This window comes from Rhinopithecus bieti, unplaced genomic scaffold (genome assembly GCF_001698545.2).
Source record: "Rhinopithecus bieti isolate Rb0 unplaced genomic scaffold, ASM169854v2 scaffold_46101, whole genome shotgun sequence".
Classification (NCBI taxonomy): Eukaryota; Metazoa; Chordata; class Mammalia; order Primates; family Cercopithecidae; genus Rhinopithecus; species Rhinopithecus bieti.
The window spans coordinates 2205367-2220674 of record NW_016819049.1 but is presented as its reverse complement, the minus strand read 5'-3'; the positions used below and the strand labels follow the sequence as shown (position 1 = coordinate 2220674).

General features: G+C 56.0%; 1 protein-coding gene across 1 annotated transcript in view; it reads right to left on the bottom strand.

Moving 5' to 3' along the window:
- Positions 1-3995, bottom strand: part of ALX4 (ALX homeobox 4) — a 53372-nt gene extending 49377 nt beyond the window's left edge. The window contains exon 1 of the mRNA XM_017858120.1: positions 3240-3995. Within this exon, the coding sequence (XP_017713609.1) occupies positions 3240-3699 (460 nt within the window). The 5' untranslated portion in view covers positions 3700-3995. The remainder of the gene's footprint in view (positions 1-3239) is intronic.
- Between the last annotated feature and the right edge of the window lie 11313 nt (positions 3996-15308).

Here is a 15308-nt window from a genome sequence, read left to right as displayed (position 1 = left end):
CTTGCATGAGAGGTGTGTGTGTGTCTGCGTGTGGAGCTGTGTGTGTCCATGTGTGGAGCTGTGTGTGTCCGTGTGTGAAGCTGTGTGTGTACGTGTGTGAAGCTGTGTGCGTACGTGTGTGGAGCTGTGTGTGTGTGTGGAGTTGTGTGTGTCTGCGTGTGGAGCTATGGGTGTCTGTGTGTGGAGCTGTGTGGGCGTGCGGAGTTGTGTGTGTCTGCGTGTGGAGCTGTGGGTGTCTGTCTGTGGAGCTTTGGGGTCTGTGATCTGAATGCCTGATCTCATTCCAACTGGAGGTGAAGAGGAAGGTGGAGGAAGTGGGGAAGGGCCACTGAAGCTTTCTAAATCTTCTCTCAGTTCTGTCCTTTGGGTTTGGGAGTATGTGGCTCATTCAAGGCCACATGGGCATGTGTTCTTGGGGTATGACCACATCAGCTCCTAAAGAAGATGCGTGTGTATGTGTGTGTGAGTGCATCTGTAGACAAGCGTATGACTGAATGTTTGTCAGCAGCCATCTATGAACTAGTTCTGTGCCTGTGAAAGAAGGAACCTGAATACGAGAAAACATCTGCTATGGACTGTTTTCTCAAGGTTATTCCAGCCACCAAGGCCTCTGCCGTGTCCCAGCCTCTGTCCCCAGGCCTAATGCCTCTTCATCAGCCTGGATCAGGGCAAATTCCCTGCCCCAACTCATCTCACCAGGGCCGGGCCTGAAGGCCAAGGCCTCTGGGAGAGTATGTGCTCAGGGCTCCCGGCTCAGAGAAGGTTTTCTCTTTCTGCGTCGTTGCTCCCCTTGCGCATTGGGGTTCAGGAACCCCGATTCTGTGGAAGAAGAGAAGGCCTGGGCTACCGAGCTGCTCTGGCTAGAGACCGTCCTTGAGTGTCTCTCTCCCCGGCAATGGTGGCTGTGCTCTGGGGCCCAGGCCTGCCTCCTGTGGCTGCGTTCAAGGGGCTTGGAGGTCATATAGGCCAGCTCCCTCGGGTTCCCCGTGGGCTCAAATCAGGACCCAGACCCTTCTCTTTTGCTACAGCCCTGGCCCACCCGAGACTTCCTGTCTCCCCTGCTACTCCGTCCTAAACCATTGTTCTGAGGCCTGCCGCCTCCAAGAATCGCCGAGGGAGAAGCTCCCGGGGAACTGGCCTGCCCGCATCCCCACCGCCAGTAGTGCTCAGGGTCCCAGGACTCTGGTCTTGCCAGACCCCAGTTTCTCCTGGGACCCCACGGTCTCTGACTCCGCACTGTGTCGCGCCAGTGCGCCTGGATTTCCCATAAGCTTTGGGCCAACCACGCTCCGGGCTTCCTGCCGGGCTCCACACCTGCGGCGTTCTCACCTGCGGCGGCGCCGCCGCCCGAGGAGCCTCCCAGCCCGCGAGAAGCGAGGCCTCTGCAGTCCCGCAGTCCCGCAGCCCCGCGGCCCCGCAGCCCAGCGGCCCCGTGTGAAGCTGTGTGCGTACGTGTGTGGAGCTGTGTGTGTGTGTGGAGTTGTGTGTGTCTGCGTGTGGAGCTATGGGTGTCTGTGTGTGGAGCTGTGTGTGCGTGTGGAGCTGTGTGTGTCTGCGTTTGGAGCTGTGGGTGTCTGTGTGTGGAGCTGTGTGGGCGTGCGGAGTTGTGTGTGTCTGCGTGTGGAGCTGTGGGTGTCTGCCTGTGGAGCTTTGGGGGTCTGTGATCTGAATGCCTGATCTCATTCCAACTGGAGGTGAAGAGGAAGGTGGAGGAAGTGGGGAAGGGCCACTGAAGCTTTCTAAATCTTCTCTCAGTTCTGTCCTTTGGGTTTGGGAGTATGTGGCTCATTCAAGGCCACATGGGCATGTGTTCTTGGGGTATGACCACATCAGCTCCTAAAGAAGATGCGTGTGTATGTGTGTGTGAGTGCATCTGTAGACAAGCGTATGACTGAATGTTTGTCAGCAGCCATCTATGAACTAGTTCTGTGCCTGTGAAAGAAGGAACCTGAATACGAGAAAACATCTGCTATGGACTGTTTTCTCAAGGTTATTCCAGCCACCAAGGCCTCTGCCGTGTCCCAGCCTCTGTCCCCAGGCCTAATGCCTCTTCATCAGCCTGGATCAGGGCAAATTCCCTGCCCCCAACTCATCTCACCAGGGCCGGGCCTGAAGGCCAAGGCCTCTGGGAGAGTATGTGCTCAGGGCTCCCGGCTCAGAGAAGGTTTTTCTCTTTCTGCGTCGTTGCTCCCCCTTGCGCATTGGGGTTCAGGAACCCCGATTCTGTGGAAGAAGAGAAGGCCTGGGCTACCGAGCTGCTCTGGCTAGAGACCGTCCTTGAGTGTCTCTCTCCCCGGCAATGGTGGCTGTGCTCTGGGGGCCCAGGCCTGCCTCCTGTGGCTGCGTTCAAGGGGGCTTGGAGGTCATATAGGCCAGCTCCCTCGGGTTCCCCGTGGGCTCAAATCAGGACCCAGACCCTTCTCTTTTGCTACAGCCCTGGCCCACCCGAGACTTCCTGTCTCCCCTGCTACTCCGTCCTAAACCATTGTTCTGAGGCCTGCCGCCTCCAAGAATCGCCGAGGGAGAAGCTCCCGGGGAACTGGCCTGCCCGCATCCCCACCGCCAGTAGTGCTCAGGGTCCCAGGACTCTGGTCTTGCCAGACCCCAGTTTCTCCTGGGACCCCACGGTCTCTGACTCCGCACTGTGTCGCGCCAGTGCGCCTGGATTTCCCATAAGCTTTGGGCCAACCACGCTCCGGGCTTCCTGCCGGGCTCCACACCTGCGGCGTTCTCACCTGCGGCGGCGCCGCCGCCCGAGGAGCCTCCCAGCCCGCGAGAAGCGAGGCCTCTGCAGTCCCGCAGTCCCGCAGCCCCGCGGCCCCGCAGCCCCGCGGCCCCGAGCCAGAGAGCTGCGCGGAGACTCCTTTGCGCCGCGCGGAGACTCCTAACCGCCGCACACCCTGGGCCGGTAAGAAGCATCCGCTTCAAATCCCGCCCAGCAAGCAGCGCAAAGCGAGCAGTTTGGGGGAAAGCTGAAGGGACCGGGAAAAACAAACTCCAGGTCGAGTTTAACAGCCGAAACGTTCCGTGCCTAGGCCGGCGGACATGAAGGAGACAGAACAGATCCCTTGGCTTCCTCGCAGCGATCGATCCCGTTTACTGACCGGAGTCACCCGCGGCTGCCCCCAGCCCACCCCCAGCCCGGCAACTCATACCTCCCGCAAGCCACCAGTTTCAAGGGATGCGGAAGCCAAGCACACCGTGGTCCCCAGCCCCAGGTGACCCGCACGTGCACTCACCGTAGCAGGGAATCTGCAAGGCCGCGTTGTGGCCACTGCTGCCTTCCTGGAGTTTGAGGCTGCCGTCCGGGGGCGTCTTGCAGGCGCCTCGCTGCAAGTAAAGATGCGGTTGCGCGGGCGGTTGGGGCTGCGGTTGCTGCTGCTGGGGCTGCGGCGGCGGCTGGGGCTGCGGGGTCGACGGCTGGGGCTGGAACTTGTTAAAGGAGCCCCGCGCCCCGGCGCCACTCTCCAGGGGTGTCGCTAGGTCCTGCTGCCCAGCGCTGTAACGGGCCCTGTTCTTGGCGTCCCCGAATCCCTGTGCTTTGGCGGCGGCCGACAGGAAAGTTGTGCCGAACTTGTCGCCTCCGGGAAATGCCCTAAAAGGCGACGAGCCCTCCCGACTCTGCGACACCGGGCTGTAGTAGGCGTCCATGGCAGCAGCCGGCGACTCGCAGTAAGAGACGCAAGTCTCAGCATTCATGCCTGGCTTGCGCGGGCGGCGGGCGGGGGCGCGAGCGAGGGCGCGAGGACGCCACCGCGCGCCTTGGCTGGGAGTTTGGGGAGGCGAGGAGGCTGTGGCTGTGCACTCCGCGCCCGGCCTGCTCGCTCTCCCTCCTCCCCTCCACGCCTGCCTCTCTCTCTCCCCTCTTCTTTCTCTCTCTCTCTTCTCTCTCTCTTCCCCTCCCTCCCCCCTTCTCTCTTCCTCTCTCTCTCCCTCTCTCTTTTTCCTCCCTCCCCACAGCCAGCCGAGGGAAAGAACGGAGGGCAGTAAAAAGATTCAGATGTTTCGGAAAGTTGACCAGATCTCCCAAACCCTCTTAAGGTTTTGCAGCGGGGAAAAAAAAAAAGTAAATTTTTTCCCTAACTTGCTTCTTCCTTTCCCCCTCTCTCGTCCCCTCCTTCTCTCTCCTTCCACTGGCCCCTGCCCCCTCCTCTCCACTCTTTAAGGAGATGCTACTAACTCGCTAGCGGGGATTCAACCCGGAGGTGCCCGAGGGCTTTCCGATTCTAGGCGGGGCTGGGGAGGTGCCAGGACCCCCAGAGCTCCCGAGGCTAGGCTGCGAATTGACGGAGTGTAGGAGCTTTGTCCTAGGGCAAAGGGAAATGCAAATTTTAATGACAGGTTTTAAAAAAAGCCCCCCAAAATAAACCTAACAGGTTTTGACAGTCGAAGCCAGGGGTACCACGGGCCTGCGGATGCAAGCGAGTCCTTTGGACTCCTGCGCGCGAGCTCACGGGCGCCGCTACGGGCCTTCCCGCTGGCACCTTTTCCTAGGTTTCCAACCTTCCTCCCCATTCCCGTTCCTCCGGGAGATTAACACACACACAAGCCTTCGTCGTCCAGTGCACGGTCACTTTCACGTCTTGTTAACTATTTCCTTCCGCTATAAGGGCGCTGGGCTGGGAGGCAGCGGGATCTGTGCTCGCTCAAGCCCTGGGGAAGCCCTGGACTGGGCCGGACTTCAGAAGCTTTAGAGCGCTGCCCTCTGCGCTCCCTTCCAGAGGCCGCACAGCGCACGCCTCACGTCCGCGCCCAGGCGAGGGGATTTCCTGCCAGGCAAGGTACAGGTACAGAGTCTGGAGACCCCCTGACCTTGCCCGATAGTCACGCTGTCACCTGTTCACTCCTTGGGGTCAGGGGTCGGGGAGAGGGGTGAGGCTGTCTCTTTTCTTTCTGGCCTCTCTGCCCCCGACTGTAAACGAACTGCTTGGTTTTGATAGGTTGTGGTTTTCCCACCAACGCGAGCCTCAAGGTCCCTGGCACAGCCACAACAAGGGAAAAGAACTTTGCTCGTGGAGCCCCTCGATTTCGCTTCATGACAACCTTGTTAGAGATTGGTGCCTCCAATTTTCTGAGGAGCCAACGGAGGCTAAGAGACGGGCGGCCACCTGGCCGAGGTCACACAGCTGGGAAACAGCCGCCGCGCCCTGGAACCTCTGCTCAGGCTAGTCCCTTCACCGATCTGGAAGGCCGTGCGGACGGCGAAGACGCAGAAAGGAAACTGGCCCCCGGCTGTGAATGCTTCAAGTTGAAGGAGACCAGCGAGAGCAGCCCTCCTTAAACCACTGAGAAAATCGTGAAGGGAGAACTTACCTCGAGGGAGTCTGGGAGTGGGGTGAGAGGTAAAAGTGCAAGGTAAAATTAAAGAGGGCCTGAGCACCCTGAACCCAGGAATGTGGGTCAGATGTCAACTTTCTGCATCTAAGGTCTCCCAAAGAAAAAAAAATATCTGGGGGGTCGCGCTTCTGCTCCCAACTTCATCTGGGCTAATTCTTACCCCACCCTACCCCTTAGTATCTCTGGTCCTTGCTCCGCTATCCCGCCGACCGCGCGATCCCACATCTGGTTTCCATCGCCGGCTTACCTTGAAGTGCTCGTTAATAAAGATACTCCGCAAACCAAGCCAGGAGCGCGCAGGCTCCAGCCGCCCCCTACTCCATGCCCAATGGGAACCGTGCCTCACTGGCCGGCAGACCTAAGCCCCTTGAGAGTCCTTTATTTATTGAGCTCCTGTTGTGCCAACGATCTGCAATACAAGGTTTATCATACCCATTTTGCAAATGGGTAGACTGAGACTCAACTACAATAATTTTCCAAAGTTAGATAGCAAAAAGCCGAGTGCTCCTGCCATCATCCTAAATACTCCTGTCCAACAGTTTCTTCAAGTTCCTAGAACCTGCCAAGTTCTCTAGCCTGTGCACTGTAGCATAGGTGGTTTCCTCTACCTGGAATTCCCTAACCTCACTCCTGCACTTTTGTCTGGCTAATGATTCACAGTTCAGCCTAGTGCATCTTCCTCTAGGAAATCTTCCCATCTCTTCTAGTTTAAATTGACGCTTCCATTTGCCTCATCTCTGTCCCAGGTCTAGTGGTTGTCTGGTTGCCTGGTTATGTGCGTATCTCATCCCCACTAGTTGCCCCAGGGCAGCCTCCTACGTGCCTGGCACCCCACAAATATTTGTGGAATAAAAGATTAAACCTGGGCCCCGCACCGTGGCTCACGCCTGTAATCCCAGCACTTTGGGAGGCCAAGGAGGGCGGATCCTGAGGTCAGGAAATCGAGACCATCCTGGCTAACACGGTGAAACCCCGTCTCTACTAAAAATACAAAAATGAGCCAGACGAGGTGGCGGGCGCCTGTAGTCCCATCTACTGGGGAGGCTGAGGCAGGAGAATGGTGTGAACACGGAAGGCGGAGCTTGCAGTGAGCTGAGATCGGGCCACTGCACTCTAGCCTGGGTGACAGGGCGAGACTCCATCTCAAAAAAAAAAAAAAAGATTAAACCTGGAGCTGTAGGACTTTATCCCCTCAATTTATTCCAACTGCTCAGTGGAGCACCAAGTTCTGAGACTCTTTCTTTGGTTTCCTTTAGTCAAGGACAGCTGGTTACCCACCCACCCCCTCTTCAAGAATCAAGTATCGGAATTAACAGCGTGCTGGCCCTTGCTGTGCCTGTGCCTTGAGAGCAGTGAGTTTTCTCACAGCAGGGACCAGGTCTGTCTTGTTCACTGTAGGGCTTGGCACTCATAAAATGCTTGTTGAGTGAATGAATGAAAGTGTCCTATGGTTCCCAGGGGCTTAGAGATGCCTTTTTTTGTCAAGGAGTTCCAAGTCAGCAACCTACTCCAGTCTCCTGTGCCCAGCAGCTGCCTGAAGGCACCAAGAAGGTGGTGGCAATACCCCCACTACTTTCTCCACCCCCATTCCTGCCTAAAATATGAGGGAAGGACTACGAGAGGCAACTTGTGGTGGAGAGGGTTGGGGTGGGGATGACAACCCAAGGACAGGAACAATTGCAATTATACGCTATTCCTAGAACCTCTGAACCAGGTGCACCCAATGCAAAAATTTGCTGTTTCATGAAGCGTTTTTTGAGCATCACCACGCCTCTTACCACCTAACTACTCTGAGCTTGTATTGCCTGTTTAATTACTGCCTCGCTATTCAACCTTTCCCTGACCACCTGGATATTCAAACCCGAGGATTTCATGCCCTAAGCCAGAATCTCTCCTGTCTCACCTGAGACCCTGTGTCCTTGGAACGAGGGCCTTTAGTCCTCTGCATTTTATCTTATAGATGGATCCAGGAAGAATGAGCGCATGCCAATGAGTGAGAAAGTACCTTGGGGACAATGTTCCGGTCAAGTCGTTTGAGTGTGTGACCTGGAGCCCTCATGCAAACCTCCACTGACTCCCTCTCCTAGTCTCCTAGTTCCCTTCCAAAACATTCCAGGGACCGTGCTAATAAGAGGAGCTAGTTACTTCTGTTCGTGTTCAATCATGTGTTCCTTTATTGGTCCTTCCATACTTGAAAGTGGAGCCACTCCCACCTGGTTCTTGAGCAAGGATGTAGGGCATCCTTCCAGCTTTCTGGCCACAGGGAGAGTGCTGGAGCTTGAGTCTGGACCTGACTGCTGCTCTCCAGGTGGGTTATTTCTCCCACAGCTGAGGCTCTCCCTGGCTTACTGCCTGATTCCTTTGCACACCGGGCAGTTTCCGCATGCCCGGTTACTTCATTGCATGTACTGGGAGATCCAGGGGACTACACCCACCTCAGCGAGTCATGTGCACCACTTGGCTGGAAGTTGCCAGCTCTGCAAATGGTGGAAGGCTACGATAACTGCTTCAAGTCCTGCACCCCCACCCCTGGCAAATGCACCGCTGGCTGCCCCTTTCTCCCTCCCTTTTGCTTCTCCCAGTCAGCCCCCCAGGAAGCAGCTTCCTCATTCTGTGGCCTCAGGCTCCAGGCTCCATACTTGGGAAGGGTGTGGGGACGTGGCGAAGAAAAGCCTTTCTTCCTCAAACCTAGTGCTGGGTGTCACTTCCTCGCTGAAGCCTTCCTTCACCCCCCTGGCTACCCTTGTCACATCTTCCTTTTCCTCCATAGCATCTAGCGTGATCTGACATTATCTCCTACACTTGTTAACATACTTGGTTTATTGTCTATGTTATTCCTAGAATGGAAGTCCCTGGCCACTGTCTCCCCAGTGCTGAGTGCAGTACTTGGCACACAGCGCTGCTCAGAAAATATGTTGAATGGATGATTCAACGAATAGCCCAGAGGACTGCCCCGGCTGGAGGGTAGCTGTCCAGTGCCGGTGGCTTTGGCAGAGCCCAAGGATGGGGGATTGAGTTGGTTAGAGGGTGCCCAGTGGGGAGAGAGCACAGTAGATCTTTCTTTCTTTCTTTCTTTCTTTCTTTCTTTCTTTCTTTCTTTCTTTCTTTCTTTCTTTCTTTCTTTCTTTCTTTCTTTCTTTCTTTCTTTCTTCCTTCCTTCCTTCCTTCCTTTCTTTCTTTCTTTTTTCCTTCCTTCCCTCCCTCTCTCTCCTTCCTTCCTTCCATCTTTCTTCCTTCTCTCTTTTCCTTCCTTACTTCTCTCTCTTTTCCTTCTTCCTTCCTACCTTCCTTCTCTTTTCCTTCCTTCCTTCCTCCCTCCCTCCTTCCCTTCTTTCTTTCTTTCTTTCTTCTTTTTCTTTCTTTCTTTCTTTCTTTCTCTCTCTCTCTCTCTCTCTCTCTTTTTCTTTCTCTCTCTCTCTCTCTCTCTCTCTCTCTCTCTCTCTGGAGTCTCATTCTGTCACCCAGGTTGGAGTACAGTGGCACGACCTTGGCTCACTGCAACCTCCGCCTCCCAGGTTCAAGTGATTCTCCTGCCTTAGCCTCCCAAGTAGCTAGGACTACAGGTGTGTGCCACCATGCCCGGCTAATTTTTTGTATTTTTAGTAGACACGAGGTTTCACCATGTTAGCCAGGGTGGTCTTGATCTCCTGACCTCGTGATCCGCCCGTCTTGGCCTCCCAAAGTGCTGGGATTACAGATGTGAGACACCGCACCTGGCAGAGCCACCACCTTCAGTCTGAGCTGCCCTCTATTCCCCAATTATCTACTGCACCCCTACCCTGGCTGAGCACTGTGGAGCTGAGAGTAGGGGCACCCCCGCTCCACAGCCTGGCAGGCACTTACCTTCTATGTAACCTTGTCTGACTGACTGAAGCCTTAACTTCTATGTGAGTCAAATGGGGACTACGCCCACATCAGCGAGTCCTGTGCAGCACTTGGCTGGAAGTTGGCAGCTCTGCAAATGGCAGAAGGCTACAATAACTGCTCTGAAGTTTAGGGTGGTTGAAAGAACACTTTGGATACCGGCAGAAAAGATGGGAAGAATCAAGATATGAAGCCCAGAAGCTTCTAAGTCTTGCATGGGAACCCTCCCATACTGGAGACCCCTGTGCACATATCTCACACTCTAGAAATAACAACGTAATAGCCACAGCCTATGGGCAACTGTTACAAGTCAGCTCTTGCACACTGACATCTTTGCAATCCTAACAATAGCCTTATGGTGTAACTATTATTCTCATTCTATAATGGTTATGAAATCGAAACACGGATAAGTGAAGTAATAGCTCGGGGCCACACAGCAAAGCAGAGGACTTGGGATTCGAACTCAGGCGATCCAACGTCAGAACCTAAGGTCTGACTTTGCGCGAGTTATCAGAAATCCCTGGAGCCAAACACGACGGGAGACCGACAGACCGAAAGGTTCCTAACCCCTTTGGACCTCCAGGGCTCGTAGAAAAGCTGCCACTTCTCCAGAGCCATCGGGGCGGGCGCGAGAGCAGCGAGTCCGCGCGGGTCCTCGGCGTGCTCGCCAGCCCCGGCAGACCGCGTGACTCACCACGTCCTCCCCCGGAAGGAGGTCAGCTTTGGCGCTGGCCACCGGCCCCCAGCCGCCGCAGCCCCTGCCCCAGTCTCCCCTGAATGCGGACGCCGCCGCGCCAACCCAAGCCTCCAGTCGCACAGAGGCAGGGAGGGAGGCACTGCCCCCGAGGAGTGCTCTCCAGGCGGGGGTGCGCTTAGGGGCTTTGAGACTGCGGGCGGACCTCGGGGGAGCAGGCGCGGACCGGATCTGTGCCGGCTCAGCAGGGTCCCAGCAGCGCCGCAGCATCGCCCGCCCTTCCTCCTCGCCCACTTCACGCTGGAACTTGCACCCCAAGTTTAGGGGCTTAGCCATTTCCGGAACTCGGGTTAGCAGACGGTGGGGAACCAGGCACTGGGAGAGGCCTTCGCAGCTGCGTTTCTCCTGCCCCGCATATTGTGTTGAATGAGGCAGGGGAGTGAGGGGATCGTAAAGGAAGCCCGCATTCAAGGGCACACCTTCATTTATCTGGGAACAGCGCGGATCCCCGAGGTGCGGGATAAACGAGGCGTTCCAGCCACACACATGCTGTTTGGTCCCCCGCGTCTATGCAGCTCAAAGCAGGAGCGGACTGGAGGTTTTACAAACTGACCAACCCCGCCGCCCGCGCCCGCCTCGGGGAGACGCACACATTTGCTCCCTATATTCGCTTCCAGGATCTGCATCCCCGCTCTTGGGGAGCCGGCCACACGCTTTTCCGCGCTGGGCTGGGGTTCCCGCCTGAAGGCGAAGACCAGGTGCGCGATGGAGCCTAGTGCCCTGGCCCTCTCTGGCAAGGCAAGGCCAAGAGCGCAGGGCGGGGAGAGGAGCTCCGGGGACACGCGGAAAACCTGGCTCTAAAGCCCTGGAGACGAGCTCTCCACCCTGCCCGGTGGCCACCTTAATTCTCGTTGAACCAAGATGAAGTTGTTGGAACCGGAAGTTGGCCTCTGGGGTCTAAGCCCCTCCACCCTTTGCAGATCGGTTACAGCCGAAGAGAGCACAGATACTTTAAGTCTACACATAATTCCCACATGTCATTAGCCAAACCCCAAGCCAGGTGTTTGCAGGGAAGCCCTGTGTGCCTACTTGTCTTCTCCCCGTCCCTTCTCTCCTGGAAGCTGGTCCTCTAAGGTTTCAAAATGTGGCTGCAAAAGATTGGTGGTGGAAGAGATGGGCCAAAGACAACGCCTATCCAGGGTCCTCAGGCACCTCCAGGGCAGACAGGAGCCCTCAGTTTCTTGAGGTGCTTGGCAGGAGAAGTGGATCTGCCTTTGTTCAGTCTTAGTTCCAGGGAAGCCAGTAGGAATATTTTACCCATTTCTCAGCTGGTGAGGTGGAGGCAAAGGAGTGTGATGGCCAGGGGGATCTGAAGACCCTTCAAACTGTGTCTGCTTGTGCCTGGCTCTGGAGAGTGGGGGAGGGCTCGACCCTTTCAGTAGAATCTCCAAGGAGTTCCTGGCCCCCAGAAGGTTAAGCTCCGCTGTCCTGGGCAGAGCTGGCCCTTGGGACAAACCATGCCTCTCCACAGAGTTCTCTTGGTTCCCTCAGACCTGGACCTCACTCCCTTCCCCCTCCTCCCTTTCATTCTGCAATGCAAAGTTCTACACGCCCAGCCTGGGACTGCCCAACTGACAACCTGTGGGTTTGGGGAAGGGGGCTCTTCTGGGGTGGGTGGCACCTCTGTCTGGTAAGGAAGGGATGGTCCTTTCATCCCACCATTCAGAAAACCAAGTTGAAGCTGGAGAGAGTCAAATGGGCAGGCTTCCATGGGGATGGGAGAAGGCTGGCCTCCTGATTCTCTCTGGCTGATACTTGAGCTTGGCTCTGCGTCCACACCTCTTTCCCTCCTTTCCCCACTCCTCCTCTCCTCCAGTCGTCAGAGCCCATTGTTCAACCTTGTGCCATGGCTTCACTCACAGGAGGGAGCACGGCCCATAATTCCCTTGTCACCTCCCCACAACCATGGCTCTGGGCCTCTAAGGGTCCTTCTTCTCTGAGGTTTCATTTGTCTGTCCACCTGCCCCATCCCCCCACCCCAAGAGTTGGTGGGCAGTCAGTGGCAGCTGTGTTGACTCCAATTCCAACCTTCCCTCCGCCACCAGTATGGTCTCTGGACTGGGAGGGGGCTTCTGGATTCTCTCCAGGACAGAGCTGGAGGGAGGCCTCTGTGACAGCGGGGAGGCTTGTGGGGTGGTAAAAGCGGGAAGGAAGGAGGCAGCAAAATGCTCTAACAGCAGCTGCATTAGTGGTGAGGAGCCCAGCTTTGAATCCCAGCTGTGCTGCTTACTGGCCATGTAATGCCTGCTAAGTGACTGCCTTCATGGAACTCAGTTTCTCCTTCTGTGAAATGGAGATAATCTGCACAGTATCTGTTTCATAGGATGGCTGCATGGATTAAATGAGATTATGCTGACTTCATATTTTCCCACCCTCTCCATATTGGAGACTGCTGTTTTAGACACCCTAGCCCAAGCTGAAAGTCCCTGAAATGATCATTTGGGGTCCCTGACCTTCAACAGCTGGGAAAATGGGTTATATTCACCCGCCTCTTCTACCCACAGCTCTGCCCTGGGTCAGGGTCCTTTCAAAGCACCAGGAGTGAAAAAGCCAAAGGAATTCATAGCTCCCACGGTCCTGCCCTTCCTGTCAGTTGGTGCACGAGGAGGTGGAGGGTGTGTGTTGAGTGGGAGAAGGTCTTAGGGGTAGGGTCTCCGCTGCCCTCCAGCTCCTGGCTCTGCCCCACCTGGCACTTTAAGTAGCACCTTCTTCACCTTCCTTGATTCGCTTTGTGTGTTTGCTACTACCTTGTGGAGAAGGGTCTATGTCCCTGTTTTACTGTTAGGGAAAGGGGAACCCAGACAGGCATTGCTCCTTTCTCAAAGTCACCCGGCCAGCAAGAGGTCAGGTTGACCCTCCAACTCAGGGCTCCCAGCTCCCAGGTCTGCTGTCTTTATCCCGGCGGCCACAGTGCGCCGGGGGCTTCACAGACGAGGGCGGGCATATGGCCTTAGCACCCCCTGTCTACAACCTCCCCGACCCGGCCCTCCTGCCGCCTGCCTCGGGAGGGAGGGGTCCCTGCCCTAGCACCTGTCATAGGAGGCAGCCGGAGCGCACATTCTGATCGCATAATCCCGAGGCTTGCGACTGGCAGGGAGCGGGGCTGAGAGGAGGGGGGCTGAGAGGAGCGAGGCGGACATCCGGGAGGGCAGAACCGAGGGGAATGCACAGGAGAAGTACTAGGGTAACCTTAGCCACAGAAAGAGACAGAAGGAGGGGGACAAACACAGCGCTGCTCGGCACAGTGCGCGACACACAGTAGGTACTTAGTAAGTGGTGGTGGTGATTATATTTCGATTGCCTCCTGCTACTCATTAGCTGCGGTCCAGCCTGTGCAACTCCCCTATCCGGCCGGCAGTATCTGAGGACTCTAGTGGCCCGACCTCGACCCTCTCTCCCACCCCGCCTGAGGTCCTTCCTTCTCCAGGACCTGTGGGCGCACAGCTGGCCTCTCCGTACTCCCCCCTCCCCCGCACTCCCAGAGCAGGCCCAGAGCGCGCAACTGCGGGCGAACTGACACCTCTCCTGGCATCGACCCCTCGGTCCAGAGCTGAGTCCAAGGGCCTTGATTGCCGATCTATGGGCGGAAGCGCAGCGCAGCGGCTTTGTTTCTCCACCCCCAGCCCTTGGAGAAACAGACGGCGGCGCGCGCTCCCAGGTCGACTAAGACCGGAGCGAACCGACTTGCAAAACCACAAGGGCAGCTGATGGGATAAAAAGAAACACCCAAAGCTCCGTGTCCCGCTCGGGCCACTCCCGGGGCAAAGAGGCGAGGCCCGGAGGAGGCAGTCTCCGGTGGTCGCTGGGAGGCGGCGTCTTCGTGGAACTTCTTGAGCGCCGCTGGTCTCCCACCCCGCACCCCAACCCCCACCTTCCCGCGCATCTCAGCCGAGCCTCACAACGCGTTCTCTCTCGGCCCTCACTCAAGGTCTTGGGGCCTGAAGGAGGCTGGGCCGCGCCCCGAGGAGGAGCCCCCCGGCGGAAACACCCAGGAAAATACATGTCCTCAGGGGTTGGCTGTGGAACGAGCTTTGGCTGGAGAGCCTGGTCCTGGGTCCTGGGTCCTGGCTGTATCTGCGCAGTGACGCGCTTCGGGGCCTGGACCCCGAGCTTCCTCGCTCTCAAACCACAATTTCCCTCAGGTGCTCTGCCATGCTCAGGAGCGCGGAAACTCCTCGCTGCTTTCTCTAAGTTGAATTCGTTTACAGGTCCCAGTCAGGTTTTTCAAAGGGTGGTGGAAAGCCCGGCCGTGCGCGGGCTCTAGTAAAGCCAGGCAGAGCTGGTTGCTAATCCGTGATCTGTGGTTGTGCCATCTTGGGCAAGTCACTTCTCTCTGTGCCTCCGTTTCTTCACCTGTGAAATGGACGTGATTATTTCTATCTCCTAGGAAAGTTGTGAGGATCAGAGATCACGTGGGTAGGTGCTCCCTTCAGTTCTTATTCTCACTTGAGATAGTTGCAGGTTTTGGAGAGCTTGGAGGAAGATGCAATTCTAGAAGCCACCCTGACCTCCTGTCCAGTCGAATTCAAATTAAGTAGTGGCTAGATTTCCCCAGATCCTCTTCCATTCGGGCCCGGGGCCACATGACCTGCCTTTTGATGGTCCCTCCGCTCCCAAGTGTGGCCAATCCAGCCCTTTCAGGATTTGCCTGTTTAAATCACTGCTCTTACCCTTTCTCTTGTCAAGTTAACTAGCACGGTTTCAATTTCTTAGAGAAGAGGAGTGGGGTGCAAAATGAGCTTTGCTAATTATTGCACCTAGGGAAGCAATCGATGCTGATTTCCCTCCCCTCTACTCCCCATTTTTTAAAGGTGAAATTCACATAACATCAAATTAACCTTTTAAAGTGAACAATTCTGTGGCGTTTGGCATATTCTCAGTGTGGTGCAACAACCATCGGTCTAGAGAGGTTCCAAAACATTTGCATCACCACCAAAGGACCTATTTTCCTTTTTTAAGGATTGCTTGCCCTTGTAGCTGAGATGCTATGCAGGTAGACAAGGTGGACACCAGGGCTTTTCAATGCTTTTAGAAAGAGCTGCTTCCCAGATGATTGCAAAGTTGATCTCAGAAGACTTGGGAACTGGGGAGGTGGAGTCGGATGCTTACCCAGAACCTACAGAACCAGTGTGCGAAAGAGTAGGGAAGGGAGTGAGAAGGACTCTGGGACAGAGACCTCCATCTCCAGGCTGGGGTTGAGGGTGTTTGCTGATCCTGCCTTCCAAATTACAGGTACAGTTTCCATCCCGCAGGAGCAGTGACTCTACAAATACACGCCATTCACACAAACATTTTACATCCATGCCTCTTCAGCTTTCTAGGGGAGACTTTTTTTGATGATCTGATGAAAGTT